The sequence below is a fragment of the Arachis duranensis genome, chromosome 4 (assembly GCF_000817695.3).
Source record: "Arachis duranensis cultivar V14167 chromosome 4, aradu.V14167.gnm2.J7QH, whole genome shotgun sequence".
Classification (NCBI taxonomy): domain Eukaryota; kingdom Viridiplantae; phylum Streptophyta; class Magnoliopsida; order Fabales; family Fabaceae; genus Arachis; species Arachis duranensis.
This window is the reverse complement of record NC_029775.3, coordinates 1,665,071-1,690,808: the sequence shown is the minus strand read 5'-3', so window position 1 is coordinate 1,690,808 and position 25,738 is coordinate 1,665,071. Positions and strand designations below refer to the sequence as shown.

At 34.4% G+C, this 25,738-nt stretch overlaps 7 protein-coding genes across 11 annotated transcripts; 1 reads left to right on the top strand and 6 right to left on the bottom strand.

The window, feature by feature from the left end:
* Positions 1 to 532: 532 nt before the first annotated feature.
* LOC107482335 (serine/threonine-protein phosphatase 7 long form homolog) lies at positions 533 to 1,917 on the bottom strand. The gene is made up of 3 exons (XM_052260156.1): positions 1,211 to 1,917; positions 1,046 to 1,145; positions 533 to 958 (listed from the first exon to the last, which is right to left on the bottom strand). The coding sequence occupies exons 1-3, from the start codon at positions 1,915 to 1,917 to the stop codon at positions 533 to 535; spliced, it is 1,233 nt and encodes a 410-aa protein (XP_052116116.1).
* Positions 1,918 to 4,196: 2,279 nt separating this feature from the next.
* On the top strand, positions 4,197 to 9,045 carry LOC107482402 (uncharacterized). Of its 2 annotated transcripts, XM_052259847.1 has the most exons (4): positions 4,197 to 4,634; positions 5,547 to 5,760; positions 6,613 to 6,827; positions 8,954 to 9,045. In XM_052259847.1, exons 2-3 carry the CDS (start codon positions 5,581 to 5,583, stop codon positions 6,784 to 6,786), a joined length of 354 nt encoding a protein of 117 aa, XP_052115807.1. In that variant the 5' UTR covers positions 4,197 to 4,634; positions 5,547 to 5,580; the 3' UTR covers positions 6,787 to 6,827; positions 8,954 to 9,045. The 2 variants fall into 2 exon arrangements, with proteins under 2 accessions (XP_052115807.1, XP_015958353.1); XM_016102867.3 differs by lacking the exon at positions 8,954 to 9,045 and having other exon boundaries at positions 4,198 to 4,634; positions 6,613 to 7,051.
* On the bottom strand, positions 7,557 to 9,254 carry LOC107482336 (gluconokinase). Its single transcript, XM_016102786.2, has 4 exons — positions 9,228 to 9,254; positions 8,996 to 9,102; positions 8,539 to 8,618; positions 7,557 to 8,057 (listed from the first exon to the last, which is right to left on the bottom strand). Exons 1-4 carry the CDS (start codon positions 9,252 to 9,254, stop codon positions 7,618 to 7,620), a joined length of 654 nt encoding a protein of 217 aa, XP_015958272.1. The 3' UTR covers positions 7,557 to 7,617.
* Positions 9,255 to 10,631: 1,377 nt separating this feature from the next.
* Positions 10,632 to 13,376, bottom strand: LOC107482403 (uncharacterized). Of its 3 annotated transcripts, none has more exons than XM_016102868.3 (2): positions 13,204 to 13,376; positions 10,632 to 11,152 (listed from the first exon to the last, which is right to left on the bottom strand). In XM_016102868.3, exon 2 carries the CDS (start codon positions 11,094 to 11,096, stop codon positions 10,860 to 10,862), a length of 237 nt encoding a protein of 78 aa, XP_015958354.1. In that variant the 5' UTR covers positions 11,097 to 11,152; positions 13,204 to 13,376; the 3' UTR covers positions 10,632 to 10,859. The 3 variants fall into 3 exon arrangements, with proteins under 3 accessions (XP_015958354.1, XP_052115804.1, XP_015958356.1); XM_052259844.1 differs by having other exon boundaries at positions 10,632 to 11,135; XM_016102870.3 differs by having other exon boundaries at positions 10,632 to 11,112.
* Positions 13,377 to 15,188: 1,812 nt separating this feature from the next.
* LOC110279762 (serine/threonine-protein phosphatase 7 long form homolog) lies at positions 15,189 to 16,249 on the bottom strand. Its single transcript, XM_052260155.1, has 4 exons — positions 16,199 to 16,249; positions 16,009 to 16,124; positions 15,826 to 15,916; positions 15,189 to 15,628 (listed from the first exon to the last, which is right to left on the bottom strand). Exons 1-4 carry the CDS (start codon positions 16,247 to 16,249, stop codon positions 15,353 to 15,355), a joined length of 534 nt encoding a protein of 177 aa, XP_052116115.1. The 3' UTR covers positions 15,189 to 15,352.
* A 58-nt stretch (positions 16,250 to 16,307) lies between these two features.
* On the bottom strand, positions 16,308 to 18,055 carry LOC127746552 (protein MAIN-LIKE 2-like). The gene is made up of 3 exons (XM_052260154.1): positions 17,900 to 18,055; positions 17,167 to 17,331; positions 16,308 to 16,595 (listed from the first exon to the last, which is right to left on the bottom strand). Exons 1-3 carry the CDS (start codon positions 18,053 to 18,055, stop codon positions 16,308 to 16,310), a joined length of 609 nt encoding a protein of 202 aa, XP_052116114.1.
* Positions 18,056 to 19,655: 1,600 nt separating this feature from the next.
* Positions 19,656 to 25,104, bottom strand: LOC107482404 (uncharacterized). Of its 2 annotated transcripts, XM_021139717.2 has the most exons (3): positions 24,432 to 25,104; positions 20,880 to 20,990; positions 19,656 to 20,799 (listed from the first exon to the last, which is right to left on the bottom strand). In XM_021139717.2, exons 1-3 carry the CDS (start codon positions 24,931 to 24,933, stop codon positions 19,919 to 19,921), a joined length of 1,494 nt encoding a protein of 497 aa, XP_020995376.1. In that variant the 5' UTR covers positions 24,934 to 25,104; the 3' UTR covers positions 19,656 to 19,918. The 2 variants fall into 2 exon arrangements, with proteins under 2 accessions (XP_020995376.1, XP_015958357.1); XM_016102871.3 differs by lacking the exon at positions 20,880 to 20,990 and having other exon boundaries at positions 24,432 to 25,102.
* Positions 25,105 to 25,738: the final 634 nt, after the last annotated feature.

Genomic DNA, 25,738 nt, shown 5'->3' with positions numbered 1-25,738 from the left:
ACCTGCATCACTATGGGATTCTTCATCCTCGTCCATGTCCTCATCTTCATCCTCCTCCTCGTCCTCGTCATCGGGTTCATCCATTAGATACTCATCAGTCTCATGCTCAAGTGTCTTAGCATTTTCTTCAATCAGAGTCATCGAAATACGGTGAGAGTTTTGACTATTAAGAATTCCTCGACCACCGTCACTCCTACTAGAATCACCAGATACCAACCCTCCAGAAGCACTCGAGAAAGTGCGACATAGATGCCTCACGTCGAAGGAATACCTACCCACCATGAAATCAGGCTGATGGACATATTGTGCTTGGCTGGCATCTGAAGCCATGAACCCAAGCAACTGGCTAAAAGAAGCTCCGTCTCCTGATTCAAACTGTGGCGTACTCCAATACTGCTGATGTATTAGGAACGATGGGGGTAAACTGTGTTTGAGGTACATATTGGCTTGAGGATTGAGGTTGTTCTTGTGGAGGTGAAGGTGGAGGTGGCGGTGACTGTAGCTCATGCTCTTGATTGTCATCATCCATAACCTAATTACCCTCAACATCCTCTTGAACAACAAGATCCGACAAGTTCAAGTGATAGCCATATTTTGAATGGTACCAGTACCTGTAAATATCTAAGGGATGCTGTGGAGCCATGGGAAGCTCAGTAAGAACGTGATTATACCTGTTTGTCCACTGCATCACCCAAAATAAATGAGTCGTGGCTGTGTCCCAGTTAAGATTCTTAGGACCAGTCAAGACTTCTCCGTGTGCCTTGTCTAGATTCCGTTCCTGATGAGGAACTCCCTGAACGAAATCAAACTGTCGTCTAAACCTATCGGTTGCATGCCATTCAATACATTCAAAAGACACCAATGGCACCGTTGCACTCCACACAACCAAGTGCATGTAGATGTCTGCAGGAATTATGTTCGTATCAACGCAATCAACAGCAGATGAAACCCACACAAACTGGGAAAAATAAAGCAAACAAATGATTACAATCCAAATAACAATATCACTAAACCTGAAACAAATACTACTTTAATGAAAACACACCTGGCCTTCCTGAAGATCATCCAAGGCTTTCCTAAGGTGAGCAAGCTTAAGATATCTATAGACTCGGTCTCCACGCTCCCAGTTACACCACTTAATATGACTTATTTCATTAACACGATTGGATTCTAAATATAAAGATACGGGGTAAATGTAAGATAATGTTACCTGTTTGCAAGCGAAAAACTGCGGGATTCCCTAGGAGCCGGTGCTAGATATGGTAGGCGAATCCAAGCCCAACCAAGTAGAAGTGTTAGCGGACCATCAATTTTTTTACAGTCAAAACGTGATGCCCTGCATAACGCCCTGTACAGGTGTTCTATGCATGCTGATCCCCAACTGTATTGTCCAATACTAGCAAAATCACGAAGCAGAGGCAGGAACTTCCAGTGCACAGATGCCCCGGACTTGTCTCCAAACAAGATCGTACCGATCAACAACATAATGTGGCACTTCACGTACACATGTATACTATTTTCATCAGTCAACTGTAACCGTTCTTTTAAATCCCGTAGCAACGTCAGTTTTATGCAGCTTCCTCTACGGTCTGACTTTTTTGGTGCAACCTCAAATTGGTGCAGACACTCCGCCTCTAAGGTTTTAAAACTATTCAGAGTCATCCCTGTGACTGGAAGACCGTCCGTCGGAAGACCGAGAATCATAGCCACGTCTTCTAGTGTCACGTCACATTTACCAACCGGAAAGTAAAAGATATGAGTGTTTGGGTGCCACCTTTCGTCTAGAGCATTTACCAGTGCTTTCTGACATTTGACTACTCCAATCTGAGCCACATGGTAAAAACCAGTAAATCGTAAATGCTCCTCCATCCTCTTATTGTACCGATTCGGAGGGACAGGATAATCACATGTCAACATCCGTAAACTCTACAAAAGCATAACAAATATTAATTGAAATTCCACAACTATCATTGATAATTTTAAAAAATATAATTAAAACAAATAATTTTACTGAATCTAATTTACTACGTAATAATATTTTAACTTCAAAATTTAATTAATATTCTTAGAGCTTATTTCTAACCTACTCAAATAATTCTAACTAATAGATACTTTCAATTTCTATCTAACTAATAATGTTCCGCTATAATAATATTAAAACCTTAACTACAATAACATATTTCTGTCAATTAAAGGGCTAACAATAAACAAATAATTACTACCGAAAACGTAAATACATTATATTTTACAGATCCTAATTATTAATCGAAATTATCAACATTATTCCAAAAAATTATACACCAATTTAGTTTATCTATTGTTACAAAAAATTACTATACTTTATAACATTATAATTTCTAAAATTAATTATAATAGTTAACCAATTAATTATAATTTCTAAAATTATTACAAAAAATTCTAAACAAATCATTTTTAACACTAATCTATTATATTGGAAAAAATTCTAAACAAGAATTAATTACATTCAAAAACACATATTTCTAGCTATTATTTAAACATATATTCTTACATTTCTAAAATTAATTATAACAGTTAACTACTTAATTATAATTTCTTATATTATTACAAAAAATTCTAAACAAGTATTTTTTTATCACTAATCTATTATATTACAAAAAAATCTAAACATGAATTAACTACATTGAAACACAGATATTTCTGACTATTATTTATACATATATTCCTAAATTTCTAAACTTAATTATAACAGCTAACTACTTAATTATAACTTCTAATATTATTGCAAACAATTCTAAAAAAGTATTTTTTATTACTAATCTATTATATTATAAAAAATTCTAAACAAGAATCAACTACATTTACACTTTATTTAAACATATATTTCTAAATTTCTATCAACAAAAATAATAATTAAGCCACATATATCTTCTTCAGTTCAACTTCTAACAACAATAATTATAATTAAATTTCTAAAAATAATAATTATAATTCTGAAATATAAAAAAATTAACAAATAAACTTACATAATCAGAATGGCTGAGATATTTTACAATGTGAAGTTTAGGACGATCAACATTTCTAGATTTTTGTTTCTTTGACATTTTAATTTTTTTGAGTGAAGTAGACGAAGCAGACAACGTTCAAGGAGGAAGAAGAAGGAATGGATGCTAAGTGGGAATGAAGGAAAAAGTGACTCGCAAGATGGATATGCATGCAATGAAGGGGGTGTATTTGGGTTAAAGGGACACCGTTTGTGGGGAGCAACACGCATGTGATACGTGGCTGGAGAGGAAGAACTCAGACCGTTCGTTTTGTCACAAGGAACTCGGACCGTCCGATTAGTCAATAACAACTCGCACCGTCCGATTACTCTGATACCACAGGCAGGTAAAGCATGCTTGCTCTCCATATCAAGATTCTACCCCATTCTAATCTCCATAATAAAATTAAAAAGTGTAAAAAATTTAACAAAATAAGTGAAGATCTCGATTGCATTTCTTATATACAGCTGTTTGTGTATATTTTAGATATTATGACCTTATTTTCTTCACGCACATATTTTGAGTACTAAGTATCTATTTTTTGTTTTGTGCCATATTTCTAATGTATCAGCTTTTATTGTGTTCTCATTAAGTATTCAAAATATGTGTTTAATACAATTAAATCTACATTATTCAAAATGTATAAATTTGCGTATATCAATATTCAATACATATTTTACGCGTTATCAATATTCAGTATTAGAGATATAACCATTAGTGTTACCTTTTTTCATTAACTGAAATTTTTGGGATGACCGGTATCACGACATAATATCAGAGTTTTAGATTCGAAAGTCAAGAACTCTGATACTATGTCATGATACCACTTATACCAAAAGTTTAAATTGATGAAAAAAATAACACTAATGGTTATATCTCTAAGACTATATCCCTAAACCTCCATTATAGATATTGTACAAAACTACAAATATTCCATTGGCTCGTTATACTTTATCAAAATCTAATATTGAAACTTGTGAGTTGGGAGTGGATCCTCTCCAGTTAAAAAAACTGGATGATATTCAGTGGAAGATTTCATCATTCATTGCATTTTCTCTTTCATTTATTTTTGGTTTCACTTATAAAATTAAATATGGGAGATTACACTTTATTCTCGCCAATAACAAACAAAAATGGAGAGGATCCATTTCTCTAGGGTTGGGAGAGACTACAGGCTTTGATTGCCAAAACTGGGCGCTACTGGCCTGGCGTTTCCTTTCCTTTCCTTTCCTTTCGTTTTCCATTTCTATCAGACAACTCCAAAAGACACACAAACTGAAAAAGTGAAAAGTGAAAATAGCGGAGCACAACCCCCAACCCCTTTCCCTTTCCTTCTCTCCCACTCCATCCAAAAAATAAATTAGGGCTTCATTGACAGAACACAATCAAGTATCAACCAAAGTCGCAGCACACACACTGTCTTCCTCTCCAAATGCTTGTTCTCTTCCCCCAAATACCACTATTTGGGTTTTTAGTCAAGAGAAAGAGAGAAATACCGAACAGGGAAGGGAGTGACCGCGCCGAGGGATGAAGAAATCGGTTGTGGCTCCGTGAACGACAAGCGGCGGCCGCGGTAACCGGAGGTGGCAGATCCTCTCCTTAGTTCCCTTGGTCTGTACTCTCCGTCTCTCTCTTCCCGTACATTTTGCTTTTTTTTTTCCGGTATTAAAAGGGATAAGTAAAGAAGCTGTTGTTGAACTTAGTTTTAGGGTTTTAGATTACTAGAATTGTGCTGATCTTTGCAATGAAATGGTAAAGCTGAACCTAGACTTGATGAAGTGAGATGATGATTTGTGTGTGAGTTGAAACTAATTAATTAATTAAGGGTAAATGGTTAGAGTCTGCTCCATAATGTGTCATCATATTTGATTAAATGCTTCCATTTTGCTTTATTTTGATATGATCACTTGATTTGGTTTGATTCACCTATTTATTACCACTTTGAGCTGAATAATATTATTATTATTATTAATTGATTTGAATATCTCTGAAGATGACATAGATACCAAGAAACTTATCTTCTGATTAGGAGCCTCAACATTTTGATTCATTTTCTTTATTTGGAACATTTATATGTATCAATTCACCCATATCACCTCAAAGGAAACTTTAATCTGTTCTGTATTTGATAAAATATAAACTTATAAGGGGCCTTCTTGGGTCAGGGATTAGGGATACTGACAAGGATGATTAGGGCAATTGCCAGTTTCATGCAGTAATAATATTCCCAGATTGAGAAGTTCCCTTAGTTTTCAAAAAAACAAGTAACTTTGAGAATAGCAAATTTTAAAAACATAGAATATTGCTGCTGCTCATTCAAAACTAAATGTAATGAAGAAATGCTTTGGATAGTTATGTTTTTAATTGATGCATCAGTATGAAGTTTAAAAGAATGAAAATTCTTCCCAAACAGATTTTTATGTGCTTGTCAAGCATAAATCCAAAGTTGATTATAGTTCTTTAGGGCATCCCATTCTCAAACTGAGTACTAGAATATATGAGACTTTTTTGGTGTGTTTCAAGGTTTGGAATTTTAACACAAGAAGTTAGAGCAAGGATGTCTCTTCGTATAAAGGCTGTGGTAGATAAGTTTGTTCAAGAGTTGAAAGAAGCATTAGATGCTGATATTCAAGATAGGATCATGAAGGAGAGAGAGATGCAAAGTTATATTGAAGAGCGTGAGCGTGAAGTAGCAGAGCGTGAAGCTGCATGGAAGGCTGAACTTTCTCGTCGTGAGGTATCCATTTCTCTAAAATTTATAATGTTTGTAGTGGGTTTTGCTACAAATCACTCTCATGATTAATCATATATCCTTGTATGATCATACGGATATATTTAAAATGTTCAAGGAATTAGAGAAAGGAGAAAGCAGTAGCAATCTAGCAATCTAGCAATGCTAGTGTCACTTGACTTTTGATGATTATCCAATGTTTTTATGGATAACCTAATTTTTGTTTAGATGAGTGCCTTGAATTTGGATACCACTATGTATCCCTTTATCCTGTAGTCATGCATGACCATTGACCAAGAAATGATTGTATGAATTCCAATTCTAGTGTCTAGATGAACGCTTGACAAAGTGAGATGTAGCAGTTTAATTTAAAGTTGATGGTATTGAAGATTTGATATAAGTGAAATTTTAATGAACTTTCCTGAAACCATAGAGACAAAGTCACAAAGTAATGTGGCTTTTATTACACTAGGCATTATACAGAGCAAATTATTTGACTAATCAGTTAGAGTTGGCAAGTATCACTGAAACAGTGGCTTCATGGTTGATTTATAAGATGCTTAGCTGCTGCAACTTTCTGCAAAATTAGTTCTCCTTAGACTAGGTCATTATACTTTTGAGACACATATAGTTAGGACAACCTTTATCTAATATTTTTGTTGATATCATGTTTCACACGTTCAAAGGTACTACTTTTCATTGTTCTGTAATGATCTGGGGCATTTTGTGAGTCACCAGCATTTTGACGGGAAAAAAAAGATGGAAATTGACTGAAGAAACTTTTTGGCATTATAACAATATTTTCTTTTATGATACTGCTGGTTTACAAAAATTTACACCGTTATTTTTTTGTTTCAGGCAGAGATTGCGCGTCAAGAGGCAAGGCTGAAGATGGAAAGAGACAACCTTGAGAAAGAAAAAAGTGTCTTAATGGGAACTGCCTCAAATCAAGATAACCAAGATGGAGCTCTTGAAATTACGGTGAGCGGCGAAAAGTACAGATGCCTTAGATTCGCCAAGGCAAAGAAATGATGCTTGATGCTCTCTGCTTAGCAGACCAGAATGGGAAAAAAGTACGATTTCCACTCCTCACCTCCAAAAGAGAGGGTTAGTCCAGCTAAGAGATTAACATGCAATTTCATGTCAAGTTGTGGTTTATTTGTTCATTATTCATTGCTCAATTTGGAAAGTCATTGGTTGGTCCATATTTTTTCATCTGTAAATTTTTGGTATTACAGTTTCACACTGATGAGTTGGTACTTTTTGTAGTGAAAATATATGGTTTCAGTTACATTAAGGACAACTTTGCCAAATTAAATACAAAGTTTTTATTGTTACCCGGACAACTGTTACGACTTCTGCATTAAAAATATGTAGCTTATGTTTTCTTAATCCTACATAGAATTGAACATAATTTAAATAATTATATACTTTCCACTTGATTTTATAGTGGAGCAGCATGTTTTTAAAATATGCAACAAGAATTTTTATCAGATAGTAGGAGTATTTGCTCTCTTCTTAATTAAATTAAGATTAAGAATGTGTCCGAATGGTGGAGTATCTTGTCAGTTCTAACATTAATTTATATTTAGTTACTTGTTCATGTAACAAATTCTCTTATATTAATTTAACTCTTGTTGTTGGGAGTTGCATTAATTTATGAATGATGATAGGAAATGATTGCATCATATTTTAAAATATGTTAACCATCCGGAAAAAATAGGCTTAATTATATGATTCACTAGCCAATTCAAATGAAACAATCCTAGGATAATTCATATCCTACTTTTGCTTGAATAATATTTAATGATGAAACCTGATTTAATCATTAGTATTATTTATTATTATAGATAACTTCTAGTTTCAACATTGTGATGAATGAAAAGAGTCCTGAAATTGGAAAATGCTTATAATAATGGTTTTGACAATGGATTGAGGACTTAAAGTGGCATCAACCCTAAGTATTTCCTCAGATTCATCAATCTTAAGCAAATCCAACTGAGATTGCAAAAGAGATGCCGGCATATAATGTGTCCCTTCTGCAGCTCTTTTATTTAAACGAACACTTAGCACCTCAGCAGGAGCTTCCAATAGTACAAAGCTAACAGCATTTGTTTCATAACTTCCCAATTTGTAATCAGGGTCACTTGATCTTAGTGTTTCTCTATATTGCTTCTTCAATGCAGAACACCCAAGAATCACACCATTTCCGTTAACTATGTGTTCTTTTGTGGCATCTCTTAGTGATTCAAGCCATGGCATCCTGTCTTCATCAGTGAGTGGGATTCCCTTGCCCATCTTTTCTGCAATATTTAGAAGAAACAAAATAGGGGGAAGAAAAATTAATAGAAATGTTATTTCAACATTGCTAAAATCTGTCTATATAGTTGGTAACTATGTAAATAATTTGTAATTTTAGCTTAAAAGGAATTGAACTTCTAAAAAGGTTTGTGACTTTTAAAGGAGGAATTTTGAGAGTAAAAGAACTTTGTAACTTCTAAATGAACTTTTTTTTACTATCACTGCAATGAAAGCTCTGCTATGTTTTTGCAAGGAAACTTTAGCAAAGAGAGAATGTATGTATCCTACATTTTTATTATACTCCATAAAAATTGTTAGACAACTTGTGAGTTATTAAAATAACAAACCTAAAAAAGTAAAAGAACAACATAAACAAATAACGAAAGAAACAAGACAGATAGAAACAAGTTCTTTATTTCAGGATAATATCACTCAAAGATGCATTGCATTTGTACAATTGTGCATGTATGCTCATATACCCACCTTTGTTTGTTTCAGAATGAAAATCATCAGCATCAAGATACTTATATTTCATCTCTTTTCCCAGCATCTGTCCTACTGTGCTGTTGAGTAAATTTTCAATTGATTGATAAGTTTTGAAAAGGAAATAGTTAACCAATCAGTTTCATTCATCAGCTCAAAAATTTAACTTGAATAAAGATAGAACTATCCAACATATCACTTTATTTTGATAGCTGTGGTTGGGGGATTATGGTTTAGGATTTAGGACAAATGGCTAACGTTTTAGTATATCACAACACACACAGGAAAATTTGAATCTAAAACATATTACTTGAACTTTTTACAATATATGTGGGTTAATTTAAGATACAATACAAACTAAGTACACTTATCCTTACTTTATCTTAATTCTGAAATCAATTTTTTTTTTTAATAGGAGACAATAGAGGTTTTGGTTATTGGATGGATGGACACTTACGTTTTTCCGGCACCGCTGACACCCATGATTACGATAACTTCACCTGCCAAATCACATGATATATATATCAAGTGAAGAATCAAGAACGAAGAATAGAGGGAGCGAGCCTTGACAAGAACTCATCGCATAAGGATAAAAATAATGACCCAAATGATGATAGTAATAATGATAGAAATTGAGCATTAAATGTTGCCGGCTACCTACATATATAATAACTACAAGAATAACTTACGCGCTTATAAATCTCCAACCACGGCATTTGCGTGCCTTAACTGAATTTTGCTCTGCATTCTCTGTATTCTGCAATATCTAATTTTAATTTTATCTATTCTCAATCTGTGAGTATCTAATTCTATCTGTGGGTTATAAAAAAATATGACACTATTATATAACTTGGATGAGCATACAAATAAAAAATTCATCAATTGATGATCTTGGTTGAGTTGTTAAATTTTTTTTTTGCACTAAGTAAGAGATTTTAATTTAATATTTACTTAAAACATATTTTTATATCTATTAATATATAATAAGAAACTAGTGCTTGATTCATTGCTTGATAAGTGTTCAATTTATTTACTTGATTTTATTCTCCATTTGGAAGTATCTTCCTTTCTTTCACTTGCTTATAGAACACCATCTTTACCACGTAACAACCAATCAAGTCATGGCTCTTATTTCTGTATACCCTCAAGTCTTCAAGAGTCGATAGTTTTTTTATCTATTATGGGGATCCTCAAACCACCCATTTACAACCGCTATGGCCTGAGTTCTGGAGAGGGGTGGCGGAGGATTGTTTCTATTAGTATCCTTAGAATATGAACGCCTTTTACTCCTCACATTAGTAGCACACATCCAAGAAGAGAAATTTCTTTAGATCTTTTTCAATTGTTTTTCATTGCTATTTTATGTTAGATGTTATATTCAAAAGTTCAGAAAAGGTGTTTGTTACTCATGGAAAAATAAATCTAGTACCCAACTTCTACATTTCTAATACAGCCGTATGCCAATTGTGATTCTAGAAGGGTGTTCATGTAAAGTAATGCTTGATCTTTGAATCTTTTGGTAAATGCCACCAATCCTTCTTCTTGCCTGTGTTTCCCATGAGGGATTACTGAATGTCGCCTAGTTGATTGATTCTGCCCAGAATAAACGTTGCTAGACTCTACCATTGCATCAAAGTGTTCATCTCCAGGAGAGTTACCAAATGATTCGAGCGTAGTTTTGTGAGAATAAAATAAATAAATAAAAAAGATTAAGAAGAGAAATTAAGAGTAGGTAAACTTATAAAACAATTTTCTATTATCGGTAAATAACCAATATAAGAACTAAAAATGTAAAATGATGGTGGAGAACAAGTGTTAAAGACTTTCATTAATGTCACAAGAGAGTGAATAAATTCTTTTAAAACCCAAAAACTATAATCACATTAAAACACTCTTTGAATTGTGTGTCATCCTATCTACAGAGACTATCAAAGGTACACTAAAACACATTATAATTGCTCTTTTGAAAAAAAAAAAATAAAAATACCTAAGTTGTTGGACGATTTTTAGTGTCAAAAAACATTGTTAAGAAAGAAAATACCAGCACCATCAACCATTCCACATACCTCTTTGGAATGAGAAAAATGAACACCTTGAACTATAAATATAGCAACTTTCTTCAAATCACTCCCAAGCAATCATTCTCTTTGTCATCTATCCAAACAAAGATTTTAAGAAACAAAAACTCTAGAAACTCTTACAGGAAAAAGCAATGAAAGACAGGAAAATAAACATCAATATATTCAGTTATTCACAATGCAATGCAAGTATATCAACTCATGCTACTTCTCTGAATTGCATACAGATCTGAGATTATATATCTACTTGAACAAATGCGCAAGAGCAGGATCATCTAGATCCACATCCAACAATCCATTCAACTTCATGTACTCCACATAATGATCCGGTGGCTTTACTGCACGAGTATGTTTCGGAACAAAGCGATGAATTCTCTCAACATCTCTAGCAAGCCACTTGGCATATACCTGGTCCACAGGAGGTACGATCTTCAAAAATATTACATCATCCTTCTCTTGCTTCCCCATTTTGTTTCCCATGGAAGGCAAAAACAATCTGATCAGTTCCCAAATTGAGCACTGACATGTAAGAATAACTTGCGCATAGAATGAATAGTAAGTACTATAACTATCAATTTATGAAGAATTCTGCAAATTTCATCTGCATTTGAATATGAATGAGTTGTATGCTAAAAATGGTATGCAATTGCAAACACTGGAATTAACAGAGCGGATTGATTCAACAGAGGGTGTTACATATTCAGGAAAATTTGAGCTTGACATGGACTAGACCAAGTTATTATGATCATAAATAATTGACAGGTTCCATTACTGAAACTGAAATCTAGGTATTTGGCCTTTTTGCTTTTCTATATTTCTTTTGGGCACTGCACAAAAAAACGGAAACAACCAAGAAAGAACCAAGCATTCCAAGAAGAATATTTCATCTAGCAATGAAACCTTTTTCAATTAACATGACATAACAAGAAGCATCTTCACAGATATTGATGTTAATTGAAATCAAAGCAGAGAGAAAACTGAACATTAAAGGAAAGGAAAGAGAATTCAATAGAATATGGCATAAACCCGAAGGATTTGGATGGATAGTAAAAAAGAGGTGAAGATTTACATGGGTGAATTTGATGCACACACGTATATAAAATTACACATGGTTGAATTAAACACTTTTTGCTTATATGGCAATACATAATTAGATATCTATACAGCATTTTATTTACACAGACATCCAGGACGCGAAATAACCCTTAGAATACGAGTTAAAAAATGGATGTTACTGGAAGCATATCTATTTATCTATCTACTTTTTCCTGAAATTTTCTCCTCATAAATTAATCAGAAGAATACACTTTAGCCATATATAAAACTTTTCAGCATTAAAAATACAACATTATAGAGTATATTGACCCTTTTATGACCAACTAAAAAATCTTAGAAAAATAACATGGAACAAGTGTCTACTGTCTACATGTAAAACAATCGTAAGCTTAGAAACAATTATAAAAAAAAATCAAATACAATCGCAAGCTTAGAAACAATTATTAAAAAAAAAATCAAATACAACAAATTCATAAAGGCTAGATTCAAAAAAGCTTCATGAGTAATAAAAAACACAGATATGAAAATCCAAAATTGACTTTCTAATATCAGATTTTAAATTTAAACTAAAGACTAGAAAAATAACTCATATATGGAGTACTATCTTAGGTTACCACTGTGAAAGTGATCAAGACAAATTTCAGGCTCAACAAGATCAAATACCATTATCGATTACTCTTTAATTTGGAGTTTTCTAAATAATTCTCGGTTCTTTGTTGTTATCATGCTATTGAATAAAGAATTTGTTGTTGATTAAGGTTAACTTAAAACTTCTATGGTACATAAGTTAATATTATTATCTTGATTCAGCAAACAACACACAAATAACTTATTATGAGTTATGACATCCACTTCAATACTTAGTGACCTTGGTCTTTATCGGATTAAGCTAATCAACAAGGTTCCTTTGTTTACATTGAAAAACATATTAACATAGCAATAAGGAAAAACCACTATAGTTGATAAACTAATCACAATAACAATTAAGAAAATTCACCAAGATGGTACACTAATTAAATAATTCATACACTAGTCTATTCACCAAGTAAAACCCCCAATTGATTTAGAAACGTTTTCTGAGTCGCGAATTTAGTCTTTCATTGTTGTTTTTCAACCATTATTCCCTAATTTTCAAATCATTACAAAGATTAGCAATTAAACATGCCAAAGAGGAATTTTAGTTCCCAATCAAATTTTACAAAATAGTACTCATCTGTCTCACAATGTGAACATCTAGGAACTAAAAGCTAATATACCAAAACCAAAGAATAAAGTTGCCACTGGAAAAAAAAAGGTTTAGGGAACAATTTGTGGATTTTACTCTCTTTCTCACTTGGATCATGACATTAACATGGTTATCCAACTTATCGACTTCTCCTCAAGCACCATTACATGAGGCATCTTCACTAAATTCGAATGAACCAAGCCAATTTTTTCCACAAAAATTTCAAACACTTTGTGGAGTCAAATTATGAGTATTAATTAGAGAAAATAATAGCAATTAGCATCGTCGGAGACAAAAAGAACTCACGCGAGAGCGGAGGGTCAGTGTTGTTGGTGGAAGAAGAAAGCGGCAAGGACGGTAGAGTCGAGAGAAGCTTCGCGAAGCGGAGGTGTTGGATTAGACGAGCGCTTTTCCTGTTTCTGATGAGAGAACCATAAATTGCAATTTCAGATTTCACAGCCACAACACAAACCACAGATTCATGGAATATAAAAATTATTTTTATATTTTTAAAATATATTTTTAGAGCACAATTAGTTAAATAAAAAAATAGAATTATCTTAAGTTGTTAGATGATAATTACATAATAATTTAATATGTTTGATTAAATTATTATTTAACAGTTTTAAATTATTAATTTTATAAAAATATTTTAAAAATAAAAATATTTTTTTAATCATGTTTTTGAAAACCACATAAAAATTTAATTGCTAAAGTATTTTTGAAATTTTATTTTTGTTAATTTTATATATAAATTTATTTGTCATTCATATTTTTCTTTTTGATATTATTCAGGTCATTAATACTAAGTGTCCAAGTCTTTCTATAACAAAATTTTTAATCAAGTTCGTATTTTTTTTATACATATGAACACCATTTTTTATCTTTCTCCTTCTTCTTCTTCCTCCTCTTCTTCTTCCTCTTTTGTTATCGTTGTCGTGGTCATTGTTGCCACTGTCGTCGTCATCGTTGTTGTTGTTTTTTTTTTTTTCCTCTTCATCTTATTTTATTATCATTATTATCATCTTTATCGATTTCATTTTTTTCTTTTTTTGTGTTCAGAAAATTAGAACACAGAAATTTTAATGCACAACTTATAAATTTTAGTTTATAGTACACAAATTTTAGTATAAAATACAATTTTTTTTAAATATCACATATCCAAAATATTAACACCCAACTAATAAAATAAACAAACACATAAATTTTAGTTTACATCACATAAATCTTGGTACATGACAGAATTTCTAAGGATATTGAAAAAGGAAGTTCTATATATTAATTATATTCCCACAACTAAATGAACTACTACCTATGATTTTCAATAATTATCTATAAGCATATTATGTTATTATCTATAAGCATATTATGTATATTATTTTGTTCATAGATTGTGGTTAGCACTAAAATTGTAAGGAGCAAACTAAATAGGGACTTCTTTTAAAGTTTCGATTGTAATATTATAGAGTGATATACTAAACATTTTCAAAGATGTTGAGACACTTTTTAAATTAAGTCAAAGATTGAAAGAAAATAAAAAAACAAGAACTTATATTATCAATGGATTGACAAATTGATATACATTATCTGAACTTTTCTAGTATCAACAACAATTACAAAAACTTACTCAGTAATAAAAATTATTAAAATAAAACTCTGAATAAAGATGAATAATAAATTTCTTGTAGATGATTTAGTAATTTATATTGAGAAAGAGATTGTTTTTACTTTCGATACGAATTTTATAATCGATGATTTTGAATATTAAAAAAAATGTCAATTTTTGGGAAAAAAAGTAATTGTAAGTTATATCATTTAGAAATTATTTTTTTTAGTTCATTCTTTTACACTTTTCATTTGCATTTAATTATTTATCTTCAGAAAAAAAGAAACTGGGTGTTATATTGCTAGTACAATTCTTAATTCTATTATTTTAGGTTAGCTCTTATAATCCTTTGAAAAACTAAATGTATTATTGTTTAAGTAGACATTTTAGAATCTAGATATTTATTTTTATATGTTGTGACTTCTATTTTAGAAGACATATTATTAGCCCTATAGAAAACGAAACCACAAACAAAATAAATTTGATTTTTTTAAATAAAAAAAATAAATTTAAATGTTGTGAAAACACTGGAACTGTGAATCAAAGTCCTAAAACTTGTCATGATGTTGATACTCCATTTCCTCCTCCTCCAACTCCACATCTAGATGCACTATCCGAGCTCTCGGATAGTAGATCTTCCCCGAGTTGCCTGACGCTTACGGTTCGGGGCATCCAGGGGGAGATGTAGAACATCCCTGTTGGGTCTAGGTGGAACATCATTTGACAATTTTGTGAGTCTAGGATCGGCTAGGATGTCATCAACAGACAAGAACCGAACGCGACATCGTTCAAGCCACCAATTAAAATACTCCTGTGTGAGACGGGGATTAGGCTCAGGTGTGATTGTAATCATGTGACATGGCTGATGACGAGCTCTCCATCGATCATACCACTCTCGAAGCACCTCAGGCCACCATACATCATCCCCTCGTGCCGTAGTGGATCCTCAGGAATCTGTTGGTCTGACCCCAACTGCCTTTTAACTCTGTCGACATGATGGAACTCGACAAAGTTAAAGCAAACTAGTGGCACAACCGCCCTCCATGTGTGGATCTCATGCCCACTCCTCAACCAGTCAGGACACAAAGCCTGCAACTCAGGTCGGTCATAGGGTGTCCATCGAAACTGAAAGACATTATATTTAGAAAGGTTAAGACATAATTCGTTAAAAGCATACCAATAACGGATTTGCATCCTCTAAAATTTGAATTTCACTTTATAGAGTAAAGTATGATCTCTCACTATTGATTTCATAGGTGGGACTAAGAATAAATGTGAAAGACCCAATAACATGCTTCCAACTAAAGTTGTTCATAATATACCTGATCAAAAGACACGGTGTCCAACCTGTGTCGCCATCTCAGCAGCCTCCCCTCATGGTGGTCCCTGCTCTGCTGCCCTAGACTGACCAACCTAGTACATCACAAATTAACATTATGCATTAGTTAAGAAGATTATAAAAATTTAAAAGATAAAAAGCAAAGCACGATATTAACTATTTATACCTCGCAGCTAAAGGGAACGTGGCTACATCTCTGTCGCTAGGTTCCCATTGAGGGAACCTGTGGTATATCCAAGATATCAAGAGCAGGATGCATCCGTCACATTGCGGTGGGTCGCCCTACAAAAAGAATGGTACGTCCATGCAAGCACTGCCGATCCCCATGACATCTGTCGGCATCTATCGAAGTCTACTAGCAATGGGAGCCACCGAATATGGATAAGATTGTTCGACTTGTCCGTCATCAAGTATCCCCCAATCAGCATTAAGATATAGCAACGCGCGTACTGCCGCAATGTGTCATCAAGTTTGGAAATCTCTCATGCACCCCCCAACAGGCTCGCCATCAGTACATAAGCCGAGATGATATGCCACATCTTGTAAAGTGATCGTGCACTCACCCCATGATAGATGAAATGTGTGTGTCTCCGGCCTCCATCTCTCAACAAATGCAGATATTAAGGTATTGTCAAAGATAAAGTCCTTAAGCTGGATAGCGTCCCCAAAACCAGCCTCCTTGAGAAATGGCAAAAGTACCTCTGGTGGAGACATAGTGTGACTACTCCGCCTAGGAAGTAATAGTCGATATCTCTATGGAAAAAGATTTAAAAAAATAAGATAAAAGAAAAACTAATACCATTAAACACATAACCAATAAAAATAAAGAAATATGAGTATATTAATACAATATAAAACATATATATGAGAAAAGGTAAACGAAATAAGCATATTAAAAAGTTAAAAGAACAACAAATTTAAAAAGATATATACTTGTTAACCAAAAAGTAAAAGTGTTATGTTCAGTTTTTCCTTTAGGCTTATGTTCACCAAAAAAAATCAGTTATCAAAACATGTTGCCGAAAAAATAGATGTTCACAGAAAAAAAAAAGCTAAATTTTACCTAAAAACAAATTATTGTACCTAACACTATCACTTTATCTAATTTCATTCAAACATATGAAACCCACGGATAGCAATGTATTATGTATGTGCTACATATATAGTACATCTAAACAAGTCAAAAAATTCTAAATATTGCATCTAATGCATAAAAGTGTTCCTAACTAACCCTAACCATAATTCTATACCAAACATAAGGTTTAATTTGAAATAATTCACTTTTTAATTGTAAAAAAATACAAAACATAAAATATAAACTAACCTCAAAGTCGAGTGCTCCAGCAATGTGCCATTTCTCGTTCAGTCTATTAATATCTGAACAGGATGCCATAATGTCTTTGATGAAACTCAAAGAAAGCATAAGAAAAGCCAAAACGACCACAAACAAAAAAATGATTGCTTGTCTCCACTCTATCTCATCATCTCCCTGGCAAATGATACAAGTAATATAACACAAAAATATAAATAATTTAAAAAATAGATGAGTAAATAATTAATTTATTTTATGTATTTAAAAAAATCCCAAATAAATTCCACTATAAAAATAAATAAATACCAACAACATAGTTTATATTTGGAAAATGAAAATGGTAGGAATATTTGCTAATCATTGTGGAGACATGAATCTTGAAAGCCAATGTATCACTTTCATCAGCACCAACTAGATGCAACTTTGATCATCTTTACCATAACTATGATCAGATTTGCATATTGCAAGAGGCTATAAACAACCTTGGGAACCCAGTGTTACGTTCTGGGTTCAAGAGCTTCAAATAAGTTACCAAAAACAAACCTATATTGTTTCTACTTCCCAAAAAGCTCTCTTTTACCAAGCAAAATAAAAAAGCAACCCAATTACCCAACCAACAATTTAACCAAACAACCTCCAAAAATTTACAACCAAGTTAACCAAGCAAAATCAACAAAATCCCAGTTGCTGTAAAAAAATTTTCAAACATGTTGTCGCCATCACTGTCTTTGTCTTCAATATTTACTGCATTGCACAGGCCATGATTGTTGTTGCTGGCTTCACTCCACACTACACCGGCAGTGGTAGCTGTTTGTTGCCTTCGCTTTTCATCGTGCGGCCTGTGCACTGTTTCAATCACTCGTGTTTGGGTCGGGAAGAAGAAGAGTTCGGAGAAGAACATTGTTAGGAGGGAAGCAAAATCAAAGTGAAAGAGAAATCGGGAAGGAAAGAAGAGAAGAATCAAAGAGTGAACACGTCCTTCTTTCTCTTTTTGATTTTTTAAAGACAAAATAGATTCACACACTTTTTCCTTTCTATGTATTTTGTGTTTGTAGATCATAGTATTCAAATGTAAACATATTTATAGAACAACCATTTCTTTTACACAAGTTCCTGTTATTCTTTTCATTCTCCTCATGTTCTGACAAATCCATTTCATTACTCTATACTTGTAACGACGATTGCACACTCATTATTCCGGATGAATTCCCAACACTTTTCGTCAGCAAATTCTTGAAAAACATGTCCGAACTTTCTTGCCTAATTTGATAAAATCTAGGCACAACTTTTTCTTTTTTCTTGGTTCCAATTGAACTACCAACATAACATCTGGTGACTCAAGTCCAACATAAAATATGAGCGCAAGTGATAGGAGTTTTGGTTACAACGTTTTGTTTTATATTTTGTTAAAATTATTAATGCATGCAATCTTTCTCTGAGAAATTCTTGCATTGGCTGAGCATTCATATTTCATAAAACTAAGGCTCAACAACAAAAGAGTCACCAAAGGGGTGTTACCTATGCATCCAAAATACATGAACCTGAAATATGATGTCACCAATAATCACTTAACAGTATTTTCAGAATAAAAGGGCATTAAGCAACAAAAGGGGCACAATTCTATGCAGGGATGTCAAAGAGAAAAGAGAAGAGTGAGAACTTTTAGACCTTCCTCCAATACTTTCTTCTGATAACACAATTGCTATAGGATGGCACTCAACACATCAATACCAGCATTCGTCACGTCAAAGAGAGTAGAAAGCTCAAAGGCTTCATGTTTGGAGCCTTCCAAACAAGATATAGTGGAAGCAATTTCGAAAGAAAGCTTCACTAACTCTTCCATGTTTCTTGGGAGGGAAGGTTTAGTAGAACAGCTCTAGTTCTCTCAATCCAAGAACCTTTTGAACCCAAAATCAGAAAGATGCACAAGGACCTCAAGGAACTTTGCACTTAGAGTGGAATGAAGCTCCAAAAGATTAGGGGATGAAGAATATCCAGATGTCCAACCAAGCAAGATAGGCACTCTGTCTATATTTTTCATTGATGGAAGAAGGAAGCAAGAAGCCATATGGGTGAATGCAAACATAGAAATAAATTCCAAATCTGGAGGATCCAAGAAGGATGCAAAGCTCTCTATGAGAAAAACTGCAATAACAATGATAAATAGATAAAGAAAGAAAGGAACTGTGTTCTCAAGCTTGCCAAGCTTTGTTTTCTATATGGTATATACAACAGGACAAAGGCGGGGAAAAAGAAAACAACTCCAGCTATATCATCTCTCACAACACTTCCGAAAACCATTTCATGGAGAAAAATAACCACAAATACTGAAATCTGAAGAATGTCAAACTGATACCAAAGAATCAGCAGCACAATTAGCTTCCTTATAGAGATGTATTGAACATGAAACTACCAATTAGGATGCAATAAACCTTGCACGCAAGATGTCTCCAATGCATAAGGATGCTTAATATCAACTTCTTTATTGAAAACAACTGCATTCTTGCCTAATTAGAGATCAATATAACAAACTAATATGAAACAACTGCATTCTTGGTCCACAATGTTCTATACAAAAGAGGGGTATCAACACCTATCCTAAAGTATGTCCCGACCTCTAATACGAAGGCATTTTTCATCTATCAATGATAAATTCATTTCTTTTCTAAAGTTTCCTATCATTCAGAGAAGGGAACTCGTCACTAACGACCTCATTCCCAGGAGGAACCTCGGGATTCTGCGATGTTTAACCGACATCTACCTCCTAAGTTTTCGGGTCAGGCAAGGGAACCTCCTCATCTTCCTCAGGAGCAAGGACGATCTTTCCGTCTACCACAATATTGTCCAGGCTGATCAGGGAAAGGTCCACCTCGGGAGCAATGACACGGAACTGGGCCTTTAGATTTGCAAAGATTTCATCCATTCCCTCAGCCACAGATTCCTTGAGTTCTACATATTTGTCCCGAGCCTTAGTCAGTTCATCCACAAGGTCGAGCCTCTCCCCAAAGATGCGAGTGTAGCTCTCCTCTGCTTCCTTTCTCAACTCGTCCGACATAGCCAAGGCCGCCTCCGCCTGTTTCGCCTTGGCCCGAGCTTTACCCAAGTCGGATAGCAACGAATCCCTCTCCTCCTCAAGCTCCCTTTTTGCCTCCTTCAAAGAAACCACCTCGGCCTGTGAAGCTACCAATGAACTATGGGTGGCATTAAGGGGAGTCTTCTCCAACTCCCTGGCCAAGGCTGCACATATGCCTGCCATCCGAATTCCATCTCGGACCAGGAGCTGGAGATGGTTTTTGATGGACACATCATCCATACTAATGTGGCTATGTGGAAGAATGTGCTTTTCACTCCAAGCAAGCCCGTCAAAGCTCTGGTCGTATATACCCTCCAACTCAGCAAGAATCATTTCAGAGGAAGAAGGTGGAGGATGGGCCGTCAAACTGTCCAAAGTGGAAATAGGAGGAATTGGCTGGGACTCCAGGATGGGTATAACCTTTTGAGAGGCTGACGCGCCCGAGTCTGATTTCGAGGGTGAGGACAGGGTGGCAGTTTCACCACCTTCCTTTAATTGTATGCCCCGAGCCACAACGTTTTTCCTAGTGGCCCGAAGTATCTTCATGGCAACCGAGTTAGGAGTCATCCTTTCTGCAACACCCAAATAAAGACACATTAGTCATCAATACAACCTTACAACCAAATTTACAAGCAAAAGGAAAGAGGGCTACCTAGCTCGGACTGGAGTTGACTGTGATCTCCTAAAAAAATTTTGGTGTCCAAATAAGAAGCCCGGCCCCAACACTCATGGAACAGGCCAATTACGCTCTCCTCAAGCTCATCTAAATCATATACATTATACTTAACTATTACAAGTTTTTCTTCCCAGTACAAAGGAAAACGGGGTCCCCGTTTTCATCAAAGAAAGGTCAGACATTCTCAATGGCTCGGATTTTGAAAAAGTAATTTTTAAAATCGTGGAAGAACTCGTCAAAAATAGCAAAAACTTTCCTACCCTAAACAGCACGAAAAGAGAGCCATCCTATCTTTTTGGCACCGAAAGGTTTGTTAGCACAAAAAGGTAGAAGAAGACTTTAAGGGAAGGTCAGACATTTAATTCCCGACAAAGAAGCTTGTATATTTTCAGAAAAGGCCACGAATTATGGTGTAGTTAGGTAGGAGCGACGTTGCAAGCCCAGAGGACATTAATTCCAAAACCGGAAAAAGGCAGCCTAAAGTCCAACTTGGTAAAAAAAACAATCATAGGGACAGGAGTAAGAACAATTATATCTACCTATCAAATCGGGGAAAACACACTCTTTACTCGAGATCAGCAACAATAATTTCATACTTTCTCTCATCTTCCCGGTTTTCACACAGCCTATGATGTCTATGAAACTGTTCAGCATACTCTCTATCAATTACAGGGACGGGAGTAAGAACAATTATATCTACCCAAGTCAGGTGAGATGAAACTTTGGTCGACATATTGTGGATTACAGATGGAGACATAAAGGCTATACCTACAAATACAACACACAAAGAAAAAATTGTCACAAGTCAGAAAGTCGGGTAAAGAAGCTGGGTCGTCATTAACAACACCAACAAATTAACTGCAGTTCTTAAAAATCCTCATAAACACAGCAACAACCACCTATTATCATATACAGAAATGTCGTCATCTTCAACATGCAAATACAACGCCATTTGGGGGGCAATACAACTATAATCCGTAGCAACAAATCTCAAACAGTAACAATTTCAATAGATTCAAGACACAACAAGTGAGCGACAGTAAAAAATAAATCATAAAGTCTCCATCACCAGCAACATCCTCCATCACAAACAACATCCTGAAAGTCACCAACATTTCAAATTACCATTCAAAGCATCATTACAAGAACTACCCAAAGCAATCGAAACAAAAAACAAGGAAAATGGGCAAAGCACCAACCTTGATGAAACGCAAAAATAGAAGGACACATCAATCAGCAAGAAACACGAACATTCCTCTCCGAAATGCAAGCAAAATTTTCAAAAAGATTCAAGATGGAGAAATCTTGAAACTGAGAAACAATTATGAAGAAAGAGCGAAGAAAGTGAGGTGAATGAGCGTTTTGGAAATGGAAAAAGAAGGAAGAGGGAAGAGGTGAAGCTTATATAAGAGATAAGGGGCAAAAAAGACATCTTGCACCCCTCTTAATGCACCGCACAGATTCTTAGGAAACTGCCGCATAATGTGTGCGACGTCACTAAAGTGGCAACATTTCAAAATTTTGAAACACGTCGAATACCTGACCTTATTAAGGCGGCGTACCCGACAAAGGAATCTTGAACCACAAATGTTTGAGCCCCATCTCATGAAAAACTCGGACTCAAGCAGGGGCATTGTTCATACCCTGGCTCTGTTGTCAGACCTATTAAGGATAAAGGCCCACCAAGGGTGACCTCTTCCACTTACTCGACTTTTTCAGAGGTCGGACGCAACAAGGAGGTCCAGCTTACTTATCTAAATAAATAACGACTTCCCCAAATCTCTCCTACTATCTCTACCTCATCTAGAAGATAGATCTCAACAAACTCCCACAATAAAGAGAACGGTTATCCACCAATCAAGGTGGAACTACTCTAAAAAAGTGGTTATCTATTCCACTATAAATACACTGACACCCCTCAAATATGTTCAAGTCCCAATCTACTAAAAACCTGCTTAAAACATTTGTTAACTTAAGTATCGGAGTCTCTTGCAGGTACCACTCCCAACCTCCTCATGAGGAACTCGGACAGCGGCACCTCGACACCAAAAACAAGTTGGTCGCTGCCACTAGAGGAGTTTGGACCTCACGTTCAGGCCCAAATCACCGTTTCAAATAACCCGAAACAAGTTGATAAGACCCAACGAAGAAGGCAAACAAATATTAAGTTAGGTTAATAGGAAACTGTAGTCGTTGAGTCCAAGTAAAGTCCAAAATATATATTATAGGCACAAACATTGGAGTTCAGCTACAATGCTAAAACTAGTGTTTATCGTAATCTAATATTTTGCACAATATTCATTCCCTTGTAATATATAGTGCTAGTATCACAAAATTATAAAGATAGGAAATACAATGCAAAAGCAAAGAAAGAGAAATTCAACAAAACAAGGATAAATAAGAATTCCAAATGCACCCAGTTTTCCCCCACAATCTTGTCTAGCTATTAATCAACATACACTCTGCTGCTAATGCACCCCCTTTCCTGTATTTCACTATAGCTGAATCCCTTTGATTTACAAATTCAGATTATTCAACAAGCAGCTTCAACAGTTGCTCATTTCTATTCCCAACTCTACCTTTGTCTATTCCTTCTTGTGTAAACAAGCCATGGCCCAGGAGGTGGTCTTTCCTTAAATGAGGCTTCATTTAATGCTTCATCTCTAATAAAATCTGCTTCAAACTAGTTCAATGCCATTATTAAAATATTTTTCTCAACTTATCACGGCTATGACCTAAACCCTGCCTTAATAAAACAGGTAACATACACTGATGCATAGGTACTTCCAAGTTGAAACCAGTTGCTATATCTGTATCACATTTGTGTCGTATTGGATAATTCAATAAATACTTTAAGATACTTTTATTTATATATTATTATGTTTCATAAGTCTTACACCTATATTTTATTATCTTCTACAATAATCAACCAAATAAATATGTCATAATGTGCTTATCTGTCTTCTTTTCTTTTCTTTTTATTTTTTTAGTTTTAATTTTAAACTTTTAAAGAAACTCAATTTGCTCCAGGAAGGCACAGCAAGGAGAATAGTACATGAATCCCAGCAACATAAATATGAACTCATGAGGGCCATTAACAACAAACAATACAAGCAGAATTAAACCATGAAAACCATCCCCAAAGAGTTATCCTCTAGTTATTCCCCTCAATGCTCATTAATTTTCCATTTTCATTGGCTTAATACACCTAAATGGGCTCAAAAACCGCATGAACAATGTGTTTATGATAATTTCTCTTTGTATGAATACTGAGGTTACTATTCCCTTCTTTAAGTCAACAATGTGTGTTTTATACTAGTTATTGAGCCTTATCATATCTTGTAAGTTATGAACAATGTCATGTTGTGGTATCCATTTCATTGAAAATGTCATGCTTCCGGTTATCTGGGAATCTAACCAAAGTATACAAATCCAAACAAACATGTCTATCTAGTTCAAATATTTGAAAGTAAAATTCAAGCGATTCACAATTATATTATAAGAGAACCATGCATAGAGTTTCCATACCTGATTCACCAATGCAGTGTCCAATACCTTTCTTTCTTTTGAAAGGAGGAGAATCAGGAACAGCCATTTCATTCAAAACCCTTGCATCTTCATTGATTTTCTCTTTCTCCAATCTGTAGTTCTCATCCTTCAGTTTCTGAATGGTCTCCAAATTCTTCTTATTTTCATCCTCCAATTCACTGCATCTGATCCTAAGTGCAACAATGGCATCGTTATCATCCAACCATTTTCTCTCCAAATTCTGATACTGTTGCTCTTTCTTCTTCAGTTGATCTTCGGTGTGAAGCCTCTGTAGCATCTCCAATTCATACTTCACAACGAGGGAATCAATCTCCGCTTTGTGTTTGGCATCTCTGGCCAACAAAACCTCTTCAACTTTATCACAGTTGGTGCGTAAACCCGAGAAGAGCTCCGAAATGCTCAGCTCGTTCAAGCTTCCATGGTTGCCAGAAGAAGCGGGGATCGGAGGTGAAGCAGGTTCGGTTTTAGGTTGCAAGTCCATGAGATTATAAGAAGACCCTAAAAATGCAAACTTTGAGAGGGGAAAATGTAAGAGTCGGTTTTGGCAAAGTTATTTGCCTTTGATGAAGCAAAAAAATGCATATCCATGGAGAGAGGGAGAGAAGCGGGAGAAGAAGGTGAAGGTGGGAGTGGAAAAACAAAGAATGACGGTGCAGAATGGGTTTCAAAGATTGAGAAGAGTAAAATTTGACCGTCAACGTGGAAGTGGAAAACGTAGAATCAGAATCACACAACCTGAGTCCTGATGTACTTGATGTAGTCAAGTACGATTCAACCCAAACGAGTGCCTCCCAAGTATTTAGGAATTTACACTTGGATAAAACAACGGGTGATCTTAGTAAAATTTAGTCATCGTCTTTAAATTTAAATAATATTCCGTCACCAAAAAAAAAATTTAAATAATATTATTTAATTCAATTTTAATTAAAATATATTCTTAATTTGTACTTAAATATGTTGATAATTAAAATTAATTTAAATTTTAAATATTAAAATTTTTCTAACTTTCTATCTATTTTATAAAGTAGTTATTTTATCAATTTTTTATTTATTTGCAAGTTTTTCTCCCTCTCTCTCGTATACGTTCTTTTTTTGTTCTCTCTCGTTCTTCATAAAAATTTCTATAGAAGAGTATTACTCCTCTACAAATAAATTTATTATTTTATATTTATTATTATTATTATTATTATTATTATTATTATTATTATTAAATGAGTTGTACTATTTTGTTCTTATTTCGAGTTACTTGCATACTAACTCAAAACTCATTCATCATCGTTGTCGAC

Excerpts from the sequence above, each read along its gene's own strand:
- LOC107482404 (XM_021139717.2), bottom strand. The coding sequence starts at position 24,933 with ATGGACTTGCAACCTAAAACCGAACCTGCTTCACCTCCGATCCCCGCT. Across the intron at positions 20,991-24,431 it reads ACACTGCATTGGTGAATCAG|ATGAGCTTGAGGAGAGCGTA; the intron begins GTATGGAAACTC and ends TATATGATTTAG. Across the intron at positions 20,800-20,879 it reads TCAACTCCAGTCCGAGCTAG|AAAGGATGACTCCTAACTCG; the intron begins GTAGCCCTCTTT and ends TGGGTGTTGCAG.
- LOC107482335 (XM_052260156.1), bottom strand. The coding sequence starts at position 1,917 with ATGTTGACATGTGATTATCCTGTCCCTCCGAATCGGTACAATAAGAGG. Across the intron at positions 1,146-1,210 it reads AGTTTTTCGCTTGCAAACAG|TCATATTAAGTGGTGTAACT; the intron begins GTAACATTATCT and ends TAATGAAATAAG. Across the intron at positions 959-1,045 it reads ATGATCTTCAGGAAGGCCAG|TTTGTGTGGGTTTCATCTGC; the intron begins GTGTGTTTTCAT and ends TATTTTTCCCAG.
- LOC127746552 (XM_052260154.1), bottom strand. The coding sequence starts at position 18,055 with ATGTTCTTCTCCGAACTCTTCTTCTTCCCGACCCAAACACGAGTGATT. Across the intron at positions 17,332-17,899 it reads ATCATGGCCTGTGCAATGCA|GGAGATGATGAGATAGAGTG; the intron begins GTAAATATTGAA and ends ATCATTTGCCAG. Across the intron at positions 16,596-17,166 it reads CTGGAGCACTCGACTTTGAG|AGATATCGACTATTACTTCC; the intron begins GTTAGTTTATAT and ends CTTTTTCCATAG.
- LOC107482336 (XM_016102786.2), bottom strand. The coding sequence starts at position 9,254 with ATGCCGTGGTTGGAGATTTATAAGCGC. Across the intron at positions 9,103-9,227 it reads GGTTGGAGATTTATAAGCGC|GCTCGCTCCCTCTATTCTTC; the intron begins GTAAGTTATTCT and ends GTTCTTGTCAAG. Across the intron at positions 8,619-8,995 it reads GTCAGCGGTGCCGGAAAAAC|CACAGTAGGACAGATGCTGG; the intron begins GTAAGTGTCCAT and ends TTTACTCAACAG.
- LOC107482402 (XM_052259847.1), top strand. The coding sequence starts at position 5,581 with ATGTCTCTTCGTATAAAGGCTGTGGTAGATAAGTTTGTTCAAGAGTTG. Across the intron at positions 5,761-6,612 it reads CTGAACTTTCTCGTCGTGAG|GCAGAGATTGCGCGTCAAGA; the intron begins GTATCCATTTCT and ends TTTTTGTTTCAG.
- LOC107482403 (XM_016102868.3), bottom strand. The coding sequence starts at position 11,096 with ATGGGAAACAAAATGGGGAAGCAAGAGAAGGATGATGTAATATTTTTG.
- LOC110279762 (XM_052260155.1), bottom strand. The coding sequence starts at position 16,249 with ATGACGGACAAGTCGAACAATCTTATCCATATTCGGTGGCTCCCATTG. Across the intron at positions 16,125-16,198 it reads TTCGGTGGCTCCCATTGCTA|GGCGACCCACCGCAATGTGA; the intron begins GTAGACTTCGAT and ends TTCTTTTTGTAG. Across the intron at positions 15,917-16,008 it reads ACGTTCCCTTTAGCTGCGAG|GTTGGTCAGTCTAGGGCAGC; the intron begins GTATAAATAGTT and ends GTGATGTACTAG.